The sequence below is a fragment of the Pogona vitticeps genome, chromosome 1 (assembly GCF_051106095.1).
Source record: "Pogona vitticeps strain Pit_001003342236 chromosome 1, PviZW2.1, whole genome shotgun sequence".
In the NCBI taxonomy this organism is placed as follows: domain Eukaryota; kingdom Metazoa; phylum Chordata; class Lepidosauria; order Squamata; family Agamidae; genus Pogona; species Pogona vitticeps.
In genome coordinates this window covers 183,558,553-183,571,075 of record NC_135783.1, presented here as the reverse complement: position 1 = coordinate 183,571,075, position 12,523 = coordinate 183,558,553, and the positions used below count along the sequence as shown (strand labels likewise).

Sequence of the window (12,523 nt, the reverse complement as noted above, 5' to 3'; positions counted from 1 at the left end):
CATCATCTGCATGGTCTTCCTTCTGGAGAGCTCCCACAGGGCTTCTTGAGGGACCCAAACCAGGCATTTTAAACAGCCCAGGAAGAGGCATCAAACAGTCAAACAGTATGTCACCAAAATGGAGACAACATTCATGTCACGTGCTAACTTAAACCACTACCCAACATACACCAGGCATAGAGTTCTTGATTATCGGGTCAAAAAGCCACATCTCTTCTCTCTAATATCTGCACAAAGGTCTGAGGTGAAAGTGTTTTACATAAATGTTAAGTGCCCCTGTTCTCATGTCTATTTGCTCCAGTTTAGTCTTAACATGCCACATCAAATGTGAAGTAGTCCTCAGCAAGACGTCAGGAACAAAGATCCTTATGAACACATCATCATCTCTTGACACTGTTGAAGATTACCTCGGCACAACGGGCCTGGCGGGTTCCTCGGCAGGTTTTTTCCTCTCAAAGAATTCTTGCCCCAGAGTGACATCAATATGTTCTTTACTGCGGGTCAAGGTGAAGCCAGGAATGACCTCATCTTCAAACTCTTTTGATATCTGGAATGAAAGGGGAAGGGGCCGAATTCTAGAATCCTGTGTGAACTTCAAAATGGAATCCCAGACGTGTGATCCATTCTCACAGAACCCAGCAGCACTTAAACGGGTGTTGTTTTTTAGTGGTCTAATGGCCTAGAATGAGTTATAAGACAGAAGCAAGAGGATGCCTTTTATCGGAGCAATGTCACCAAGTATAAGTGTTGAACTTACACAGGACTCAGGCTCAGGATACTGCCACCATCTCAAAGCTAGGCTATTATAATTGCTGGGCTGCCCCTGTTGACTAAATGCTTTTGCTGGTCTGGTCCTCCTCCTTAATGACAGAAGGTGGAGCTCCCAAACTTTCCTGAGTGAAATTTTAGCAGGTACATATTGTGGAGAGAATTAGTAAAACCATTCTTATTCCCTTTTAGTTAGGGAGTACCTGAAATGTGGTTTTAGTGACGGGAATTTTGCACACGTGAACTTAGGGCCTAAAACAGAGGAGTCAGTTCTGCATTCCCCCTCATGTAGCATCTGTTGCCTCCCTGCATTCCCACGGACATAAAAATGGGAAGAGGCTAAGAACGGATGGCCATGTCCTCAGATGCGTCCAAGAATGTTGCTATCTGTTTTGACACTATTTTGCTTCCCTGTGTGTTTTAGACCCAAGTTTTTTTCTTCTTCAGCCCACAGGCACAGCCCGTAGCTGTCTGAGGGAGTCAAAAATGGGATGGTAAAGGCCGTGCAGCCTCTGCTCACCTGCCTGCTTCAAATATTTTCATCAGTCAGGACAGAATGAAGTCTCAAAAGCCATCCTATTATGATCTACACCAAAACATTTCATCATTCGGCATTTACATTATCAAAGGATCAGAGTTTTTGGTCTTTGGTGTGGAAGACCTGCACTTACACACCTGCTCCTTCAACAAAGAGTTTGATCTCCATTACCTTACTGGTCGGAAAGAAGAACTAACTGCTCTACCCCGCAAGGCTGTTGTAAGGATGATGGGAATAAAGACTGAGAAAGCTTTTCATACTCCAAATAAATCCACCTTCTTAAAACTTCAGTTACGTATACTACTCACATCTCGGGGCTCCCTGCTTCTTAACTGTTGTACATAAGTCTTGTGGGGAAATCTTACTCTGGAAGAAAAAATTAATTGTTATTCAGAACACCAATGATGGGCAGTTTCAGACATGGCTTCTGTTGTTAAATTCCTTTCCCTTCTTGCCTCCTATAATCCCCTGACAAACCACCATGCCAATCTTGCTGTCTGGTCATTGCAATCCTGGTCCTTCTCTTCTTTCCTGGTTCCCTCTCCCTAATAACCCCCTAAACCCCAACATAGAGTATGAAGAATCCTTGCTAGCATTTGACCTTTCTGCCAGGTGTGGTTGCAGTCACACTTGCCTAATTACCTTTTTGGAGGCCTGTTTCTATGGCCACACCCTTTCCCCTGTAGCTGCCCACATCTTAACCCTTTCACTTCCAGTCAGATTATAAGAAGCATGGGTGGCCAGCAATGATGAAGTGGCCTTTCAGGAGGATGGTCTACCCCCGGCTGAAAGTGCCACCTCCTCTCAATCCTCACTGAAATGTTCTTGTTAAAAGAAAAGCAAATCATCAGCAAATCATGAGGAAATGTCTAGGGAGAAATGATGGACGGACATATTTAGGCGGTGGATAAGAAAAGGGCACAGAGAAACTTGGATGAAAGAAGCGGGAGCAATTTAAAAATATATATATACTGTAATTAAAAACCCAGATGCTCACAAGAAGGAAAGGTTAGAGTAAAATTAAAACCAGTAAAAAGCAGGAGGAGCATCACTTTGAAAGCTGCAGGTAAAAAAGAGAGTTAGGGATAAGAAACAAAACAGGATGATGGTGGTAGGAAATTTATTTATTTATTTATTTATTTATTTTATTTTATTTATATCCCGCCTATCTAGCCGGTTAAGACCACTCTAGGCGGCTTACAGAAAACATACAGCAATATATATAAAATCAATTCTATATAAAGAAAAAAACTTTCAACAAATTAGGACAAAGGGTAAGGAGAGGAGAGGAAGGAATTGATTGAGGGGAAGGCCTGCCGGAACATCAATGTTTTTAGTTGCTTTTTAAAAATACCCAGCAAGGGAGCCGCGCGAATATCAGGAGGTAGATTATTCCAGAGGTGAGGAGCCACCGCCAAGAAGGCCCGATTTCAAAAGAGGAATCTTTGAGGTGGGGGTAGTAACAAAACTGTTTATGGATATTCAGAGCTAACGAAGAAGTGATGGCTTTCTTCTTCTCATTTTAGCCTGAAAACAATCCCGTGAGGCAGGTCAAGCCTCACAGAAGAGAATGTGGCTCTCCCCTGGGTCACCTAGTGAGATTTGTGTTCAAATACAGTATAGATTCTTCTCCTTCCTCAAAGTTTTGCTCTGTTGCAGAGTTTTGAATGTTGGTTAAATTCCTCTAGCTGCATAGCAGAAGTGCAGGGATTTACAGAACAGAGTAGCTTCATTTTACCCAGAGCAGTCCACCCCTTTTCTCATTAAATTGGCACTTATAGTCTCAGTAACTCAGAGACATTAGTAAAAGAAGTTAAAAAAAGGGATTCATTACTTACAATTGAATAGATCAAACAAAAAAACCCCTGAAAAACATGACTGCTTTCAACAACGGATGTCAAAAGGCTCTAGACATGGGTAAAGACATAGAGCAGAAAGGTGGGGCTGTCTTTGAATTCAGGAGCAGGAGGGAACAATTGGTTATTGACAGTCACCCCACCCCAGCGAAACCTACTAAAGGCAGCATGTAAGGTTGCAAAAACATGCTTCTTCTCTTCCAAAAAGGTGTGGGTGGGAAAGGCTAGTATGTGTGCAGTGAAGAAAGCAATATGCACACAAATTGCAATTTCAAGTAACTGTAAGTAAATAATATTTTTATTCTTTCCCTTTCAAATATCTCAGAGTGAGTTATTGAGACTAAGCGCCAAGTAATGAGAAAGGGGTGGACTCTAGAGAACGTGAAGCTGTTCTCCTCCATGGATCGCTGTAGTTTTTGCTACTGTGCAGCAGTAAGGAGAATTTTACCAGAAATTCAAAACTATGCAACAATTAAAGTCCTCAATATATACTAAAAGCCACTGGAAGCTATATGTACTTTAGAAACCCAGCTCCACCCTACATTACCATTCGACTTTACTTTGATACTTACATACCTAGGTGTACCTGCCAAGGGGAAGTTGCTTTGGTCTCTCAGGATCACACCTAATCGAGGTGATCTAATTAAAAATAATAATCATTGTTTATAAAGACCTCCAGCTCCTTTGAAAGCAAAGGCCTAAGTGCTTTTGGACACTAAAGTTACCAAAACTGTAAGAACATCAACTTCAGGGATAACAATGAAATATGGGGAGGGTCAATAAAATTTGAAAGAATCAAAGGTAACACCAATCCCTGGTTTTTTCTTCCACTTTCTCATAGTGCCCCTAGGGATATTGGTTTTGCCATTCATAGAAGATTATAAAAGCCTTCTTATAGAAACAATACTTTCTAGTTGTGGGGAACATAACCATGGCTTATCCCCAGGCTATATCTCTGTAATCTTCATTCACTCTGGAACTAAAGTGTAGCACAACCTACTCTTCACTTATATTTCATGCATACGTCAATACCAAGAGCAAGCAATATTTTTATGAATACAGTAATTAAATCACACAAAGAAACATACAAGTTCAAAGGGGCTGCTTCCCTCTTCCCCTTTCGTTTCCCCCTTTTCATTCCCATCTGGTCCTCAACATTTCATTCCTCTGGACAAGGACTGGACACACTGAATCCTTAAGGAGCTTTCTGGGAAGGTAGGAGGGGTGGGGGTGGGGTGCAGCTGTAGCCCCTCTGGATTACAGTATTTGGTGGGTGGGTGAAATCTTAGGAAGGGGCTGTGATTCAAGCATTCCGTCAAGAGTCAGTAGGAGAGGCTGGCCTGCTTCTTCCCCTGGACTCAGGAGGAGAAGACCCTTCCCCACCTTGGTTTAGGTAGCAGAATTTCAATTTGTTTGTGCGGGAGGGGCACCGGAAGGGTGAATCCACGCAGTGATCTTATGTAGTTACATTTCAATTTGTATTTCATTTTAGGGTTTTGAAGCCTTTATGCTTGGAGCTGTTTCCTTTATATTGTGGATCTCCTCCAAGAACTCTGATGTACAAATTGGGCTGTGTTTATATCACTGTGGGGTTTTATATATACACATAGATTTTATGAATGTTGTATTTGCAATACTCATTTAAAATATATACATAGCCCGAATGGAATGTGAGAGTGTTACACAGCCACCATTAGGAATTTTTTAGAAGAGGTGGAAACCCATAGTTTATCTGGATAATCTTTCTCTTTTTTTAAAAAAAAACTCAGCAGCACTGTTTGGCTTTAATTCTGTCAATGTAAGGCACAATTAAAGGGTGTGACATTCTTCTCTCCCAGAATGTGTCAATATTTTCTACTCACTTAGGCTTCTGGCTTAGCTGGCCTGCTTTGCTTTTCATAAGCCTTTTGCATCCTATCTTCCAAGGATCCCAACAAGGGCAGTACAGGAATTGTGACTGGGACATGTCCATGGCTCTTAACATCCTTGCGGCCAAAACCTGTGGGTGAAAAGAGAAGACACAGCTTCAGAATTCAGAGGCAGACATGGTGAGAATGTACCTCTAATGGAACTCAGGGGACTTCCTCTCTAGGCAAGTAGGACCAAGTGTTGCTGTGCTCAGGTTCCTGAGGGATTAAATATTTCGGACTGGCCCATGAGGAACATGCCACAGGAAACAGCAGGTTGGACTTCCAGCTTGATGCTGCAACGAGACAGCAACAGGAGGATGGAGCTCTGTCCCCTGGGCTGAATTCCAACCTGTTTGGGACCCCCCCATGGGGTTAAAACCACCCCAAAGAGGTGGTAAAATGGGGGAGAAGCCTGTTGATCAGACGAGGTGTGATGCCCAGGTCCCTCTAAGGGGCACCTAGCACTCGGTCAGAGAGTTTGACAGGCCACTTACCTACCACCTTTGTGCTGGGGCAAGTCCCAAGACCTCAGCAGTGCGTAGCATAAGCCCCTTGAACAAGTCTGACCTTAAAAGAACACTTTACTTTTACCCAGTACTTTGCAAGTACAGACCCATGGGCTTTGTGATTCCTTAGAACTCACAGCAGCTCAGGTAGGTAGGACTCTTAAAGATAGCTAGTTTGTGGCCCTCTCCACTCCCTGGATTTAGTCAGACCCTGTTGTTCAAGAGACCAGTCCTTTTGTAAGAATCATTTAAAAAATAGAGTTTCATAGAATCAGTTTATATTGCATAAGCTTTAGCATAAGGAACATATTCAAAGATTCAGTTAAATAAAATAACTATTCCCCATTAAAATAATAAACACTATTAAGCTGGGCTAAGGTGGGCTAGCCCCACCCCCTTCTTTCTCTTTACTTTTATCCTCAAGTCACATACTCATACCATGATCATGGAATTGAATCCCAGAACAAGACTGGATCTCCATCATATTTCACATAACCCATCGTCCATTTTCTACACTCTCTGTCTCCTCCCTTCTTCTTGACAATTCTGGCTGTTAACCAATTAGCTTCAATGGGCTGTAACACTGTCCTCCCCCTTTATTCCCATGGAAGTCTAGGTGTTTTATCTCATTTCCAATTAGCTCAGAATGTTGAGTCTTCCACGGGCCCCTTGATTCGACCTTCAGTTTTATCTCGAACCAGGATGTACCAATCATCAGAAAAACATTCTCAAAGCACTTAGAAAAACACATTCCAATGTCTCTCAAATCATCTTCACACAGAACCTGTCTTAGTCCATCTTACATTTCTCTGATTACATAAGCCACCATCATGACAGCAGTTACCAACATTTGATCTGGGAAATGAGAGGGTGGTGGATTATGTATGCCAATCAAAGGAGGGGCTGGAGGAAATTAGAGGAGAAAACCTAGGAGATCTAATTCTAGCCCTGGAGCTGAGGAGAGTTTTAGGTGTGCTAAGGGAAGATAAGGGGAAAGAACCAGCAGCTCTAAGTAAAAAGAGACTGGAAGTTCTATTGGAGTTAGATCAAATGTATAAAATAGTTTCAGATGGCACAAGGGACTGCAGAAGTTTTAGAAAGATAGAAACAAGAATTGGGAAAAGACAAATAAGAGAAGGAGCTACTTAGAAAGATGAAAAGGGAAAAAATACTAAGATGGCCTTCAACGTTGAAAGCATCTATATACCTAACTTCCAGAATTGTAAGGGGACACATCTTATATATTAGAAAAGGGAATTAAACTGAAATAAGAGTAGTAGCCATTGAAGCTGTTGCAATAAGGGGATGGCCTGCTCCCTTGTAACCAGTGTCACTCAGTCTGGCTGCAGCATTTTGAACCTGCTGAAACCTCCTGCAGGTCTTAAAATCACAGGAGGGGGAAAAGGCCCTAAAGAGGAGAGGTCCTTCTAAGCTGGGCAAAACGTTGTGGGCTATAGGTCATGTGTCCTTAGCGTTAATCACAAAGGTTTAAATCTGGTTGGAAATAATGTGTGTGCAAAGGAAATTGCACAAATGGTTCCCATTGTGCCATTGTGACCAGTCTCTTGGTGGGCACCCACAAAAGGGGGAAACAATTTGTATGATTACTATTGCATGCACGTTTTTGACCCTGAACAGAATTCTGGCCTAAGACTCCACTCTTTGATTTCTTAACTATAAGTCAGTATCACAAGGATTGCATCTGACTGGGAAATGTACATCCTTCTCAGAATGCACACGGTCAATGTTCTCATGGTCCATACCACTTCATAATAAGTTAGTTGCTTGTGACGAGAGTCCTCCACTATCCACAACCAGCACGCTGGACAGAGATATATCCATTCCTTTGAGGAATAATTATGATGGCTGAAATAAAACACCACTCTCCTGTATTATCCCTTTTCTTATTTGAAACAATTACTGTACGTTATTGTTCTCTCTTTTTTACTCACCCAACACTATGCAGTATTCTTTTTATGACTGATCACAAACTATGTTGATTTCCTCTTAAGGGATTCTTTCCAGTAGCTTCTAGAAGTCTGAATCTCGCAGCCCACACAACAAGCCAATCTTCCACGCCTGGTTAGGTGGGTAAACAGTACTATGAACAAAACATTGTGATTTCAGAAGCAAGGGAAAAGGTCACAAGCACTTTGAAACTGAATTGGTATATATGTGCATGCACACCACCACAAAGTGTGCATCGAAATACGGGAGGATTAGTAAGCAAATGGATACTTCAAGCAGTATTTTATTTTGGAGACTACTGCCCAGGCTGCAGATAGCTAGAAATATAGCCTTAAATCCACATGAGTTAGTTATTAGACACCTACCATTTTTGTTTTGTTTGTTTACATGCGTGCTTGGTTTGATTTCAGCTTTTTGCAACTCCAAATCTTTGAATCCTCCATTCTGGGAGTTCCACCTGCCAGACTCGCACCGTAACTGTGCTCATCTGGAAGGTTTCATGGCCTGGCATAGGACATGCCAGCACCGGGACAACTTCCTTTTCTCAGAGGGAGCAGGGCTGGAGCTGGGCTTATTCTTGGCCATGAAGGCCTTCAGGCTGGCTTTTCTCCAGGTCAGCACAATTGGGGATTCTGTGATTTGGAGTCCACATACACCCCAACCCACACCCCAGTACATTCCTAATGGTTCATTACGTATCACAAACAATCTAGAAGATTAAGCGGATTACATATCTAATGCCACCTTCATAGTCAGCCAAATGCAGCATCACAACAGAAAAAGTATTATTACAAGACCCAGGGAGGGTGCCATCCTATTTCAAGTCACCAGAACAAAACAGCAACTTTTCATTCAAAGGGTTACAGCTACTAATGTAAACACTGTGTTTTAATTGTTGTAAGCCTCCTTGGGTCCTTTTAAAGGAGAAGGGGGGTGTTGAAAATATTTTAAATAAATAAATAATGATTTCTTCTTCTTCTTCTTCTTCTTCTTCTTCTTCTTCTTCTTCTTCTTATTATTATTATTATTATTATTATTATTATTATTATTATTATTATTATTATTATTATTATTATTATTATTATTATTATTATTATTCTTATTCTTATTCTTATTCTTATTCTTCTTCTTCTTCTTCTTCTTCTTCTTCTTCTTCTTCTTCTTCTTCTTCTTATTATTATTATTATTATTATTATTATTATTGCACTTGGCGCTCCATATGGTGAAGGATGCTTACTGACGAGTTGAAGGCTGCCATCTTATACCCCGTGATCAAGAAGCACCTGAAAGTCTATGGGAAGATGCCATTGAGGAGGAGGAGACAACGTGAAGGGAAAGACTTAACGGTAGGTTCAGAATTAGGCCAGCGATCTCTCCCAAGATATTTCACTGCCTCCGACGAAGGACAAAATGGTGTCCTTCCCCAAATTCCACATTTAGAAATCAACTCGACTGACACACACATACCCAGTACCTGCCACCTGAGGCGGTTGCTTCACTGTACCTAACAGTAGGGCTGCCTCTGCTATTTGGATACATTTTACACACATTTTTACATTGCTCTGCTTCACTCAGTCCTAAGGCAGTTTACAATTATTTTAGCTTCTTTTAACGAAGCCTTCGAGAATAAAAATTTTTAAACTAACTTTACAAACGGTAACACTTTTAAATCAAAATTAAATAATAAAAGAGCTAGATGTAGGGTACAGAAGCACAAAGAATTTAAAATAAACAGTACTTACCCATGTCTAAGAAGCCAGGGAGAATGAAAAAAAATGTGTATTTTAGATTTCTGTATGGTTTCACTTTTAAATGGCAGAAATGCATATTATGTTCTCTAAACAAAGTTACTGTTTTGAGTTTTTAAAATGTATATGGTTTTTGTGGTGCTAATAGCACCAAAATCAGACACATATTTAAAAAAACTCAAAAGCAATGAGAATAGGTAACTCACACTGCAGTTTCTTAGAGTCACAGAAGGCTCAGGGCATACTTACCACCAGGTGCAGAATCAAGGGGATGCTTGCAGTCAAAAATGGTGCGTGGCCCCAGCAAAGGGGGGAACACCTCAGAGGTAAAACCCCCCTGAACACAGATTCTTGCAGTTATAGGGAGGCCATTTATATTTTACACCTTAGTATCATAGCGTTTAGGTTCTATTAATACAGTATAGAATTAATAATTAAAAATCAAGAAAATTTCACAGCTGAACAGATCTTACCATAGTGGTTATTTCTGACCTGTGTAGCTTGAGAACTTTGAAATCCTGGTAAAGCAGTACATTGTCAATGTATTTCTGTCTCCCTCTCTTCTGTGATTTTACCTTCCTCACCATGGAAACACACTTAACTGTTTGCCTCCCACCATTCTATTTTTAAAGATACAGTGTACTAGCTTGATTCATGAGCATATTTAAGATTGCTTTTTTAAATTTACCTATTACTAAAATAAAGTGTTAAATCTGCTTTCAAGTACTGAGCTCTAAAAAAATTAATCAGAGAATGTGATTACTTAAAAGTGAGCATAACAGCAAAGTGTGCTGCTTATATTCCACCCCACAGTGCTTAAAGCACTCTCTGGAGGTTTACAATTTTATAATTCAGGCTGCACATTGCCCCCTGATCAGTAAGCTGGGAACTCAGTTTACCTACCTAGAAAGAATGGAATGCTGAGTCAACCTTGAGCGGGCTATCTGAGCCAATCGGGATTAAACTCAGGTCGTGAGCAGAATCTCAACTGCAGTACTGCAGGTTAACCACTGCACCATAAAAGCACTTGATAATTGCAATTAATTTCTTGGCCTTTTAAGTAACAGAAACAAATGGGCCCTTCATAAGCTGGTTTTGATGTGATTTTGTTAACCATATATTTCACAAATCACTTGCAAACTGACTGTGTTAGGCTTGGCTGCCTAATATTGAACATCTTTTAGTCACATTTTTTTCCAATTCTCTTCCTCTTTTTTCCTCAGGTGTTCTATGTGAACCTCTGCAAATTCAACAACATTTTGTTCACAAATAAGACAGATTCTGCTTAGCTTTGATTTTGTTCCCACTGCTATCTCCAGCTTTTGCAATCCCATCAGAGATCACTGGTGCATTTTTAAATGATCTGTTGGCGGATGCTATATAAAAATGAAAAGAGTAGGTTTCTTTGGTCAGCAGGCCCTTGTCAGCTCCCATAATCTTCAAGAACCTGGGTTCTATGTTGGGAAGAATTGCAGCAATTAAAATGACTATTTTACCAAAAATCCTATTCTTATTTCAGTCAATCCCTATAATATTAAAACAGTCATTTTTCAAAGAAATTAATAAGATAATCATGAGATTTATATGGCAAGGTAAAAAACCAAGAATTAAAATTAAGGCAATGCAAGATGCTAAGCAGAGGGGTGGCTTTGGTCTTCCTGACTGGGTTCTGTATTATAGAGCTTGTATTCTAGATTGGATAAAAGAATGGATAACTCTAGAAAACAATAGATTACTTAGCTTGGAGGGACATGATTTGCAATTAGGCTGGCATGCCTATTTATGGTATAAAAAGGACAAAGAACAAAAAATTTTTAATTCACATATGATAAGAAGAGCTTTACTGGGAATGTGGAGAAAAATTGTACAGCAAATTTATTATAAAATACCTGTATGGGTGTCACCGTTAGAGGCCTTTATCCAACCCAGTCTTATGACAAAAACAAACTTTTTAAAATATCAAGATCTATTAAAAAAGGACGGTGAACTAAAGTCTAAAGAAGAGCTAGAGTCACAGAATATATATATAGAGTGGTGGCCTAGAGCACAGCTAGAATCTAGATATACAAAAGATAAAATAGAAGGCTTCTACTTAGAGCAAACGATTTTTGACAAACTTTTATTAGGTTCAAAAGAACAAACTGTTAAGAAAATGTATAATTATATGTTGGAAATTAAGATGCAAGATGAAATGGTTAAGGAATGTATGATTAAGTGGGCACAAAATATAGGGCATAACATTGATATTGACCAATGGCTGAAAATATGGCAAAATAATATAAAGCTTACAAGATCGGTGAACTTTAAAGAGAATATATATAAGATGTTTTATAGATGGCACATGACCCCAGAAAAATTGTCAAAGATGTATACAGATGTATCAAATAAGTGTTGGAAATGTGAATCACAAGTGGGAAGCTATTATCATATGTGGTGGTCATGTGGAGTAGCGAAACAATATTGGAAAAGAGTACATGTAATGTTGGAACAAATATTGCTCTGTAAAGTGCCATTAACACCAGAACTGTTTTTATTGAGTATGATACCTGAAAATATAGATAAGTCAAAGAATTATATAGTTATATACATAGTTACGGCAGCTAGAATTTTATATGCTAAAAATTGGAAAAGATCAATGGTACCGAAACAAGAAGATCTTATTGAAAAGATACGGGAAATAGCCGAAATGGACATTTTATCAGAAGTCATGAAGGACTATCCCTTGCAAAAGGCAACAGAAAGATGGGATCTATTTAACAAGTAGACAGAATCAACAGGCAGCTTGTGAACAGTACATATTGAAAGGAGAACTGAATCTAGAAGGCAGAAAAGAGTAAATAGAATAATTTAAAATCTTGATATGGCAATAGGTACAGAATGGATGAAAGTATGTTATTGTCTCCCCTCTTCCTCATCAATCCCAATTCCCTTTTCCTTCTTGTTATCCCTTATAAAAAATAAAAAATACCAAAAAAAAAAAAGAACCTGGGTTCTAGTGGGATGATGAGACCCAGTGTAATAAGGTTCTTCCAAGGCCGGAGGGGCACTGGTGGTAAAGGCGGGAAAGAGACACGGAAGCTCTAACTCCTTCACATGCCCCCCCTTCCGAGTGTGCCGTCCTCTCCTCCATCTCGATCTCCTCTCTGTCCTGTCGGGAGAAATAGTCGGCATTAGAATGAGCCACTCCCTTTTTATATTGCACCTGAAATGAATAAGGCTGTAAACTTAG

General features: G+C 40.0%; 1 protein-coding gene across 2 annotated transcripts in view; it reads right to left on the bottom strand.

The window, feature by feature from the left end:
- Positions 1 to 9,897, bottom strand: part of FLACC1 (flagellum associated containing coiled-coil domains 1) — a 38,497-nt gene extending 28,600 nt beyond the window's left edge. Inside the window, exons 1-6 of one of the 2 annotated variants that reach the window (XM_020811758.3) lie at positions 9,768 to 9,897; positions 7,531 to 7,679; positions 5,025 to 5,161; positions 3,739 to 3,801; positions 1,615 to 1,672; positions 408 to 547 (exon numbers count right to left, since the gene is read on the bottom strand). In XM_020811758.3, coding sequence (XP_020667417.3) covers positions 408 to 547; positions 1,615 to 1,672; positions 3,739 to 3,801; positions 5,025 to 5,146 — 383 coding nt within the window. In that variant the 5' untranslated portion in view covers positions 5,147 to 5,161; positions 7,531 to 7,679; positions 9,768 to 9,897. The remainder of the gene's footprint in view (positions 1 to 407; positions 548 to 1,614; positions 1,673 to 3,738; positions 3,802 to 5,024; positions 5,162 to 7,530; positions 7,680 to 9,767) is intronic. The other variant, XM_078379843.1, reaches the window with a different exon arrangement.
- Positions 9,898 to 12,523: the final 2,626 nt, after the last annotated feature.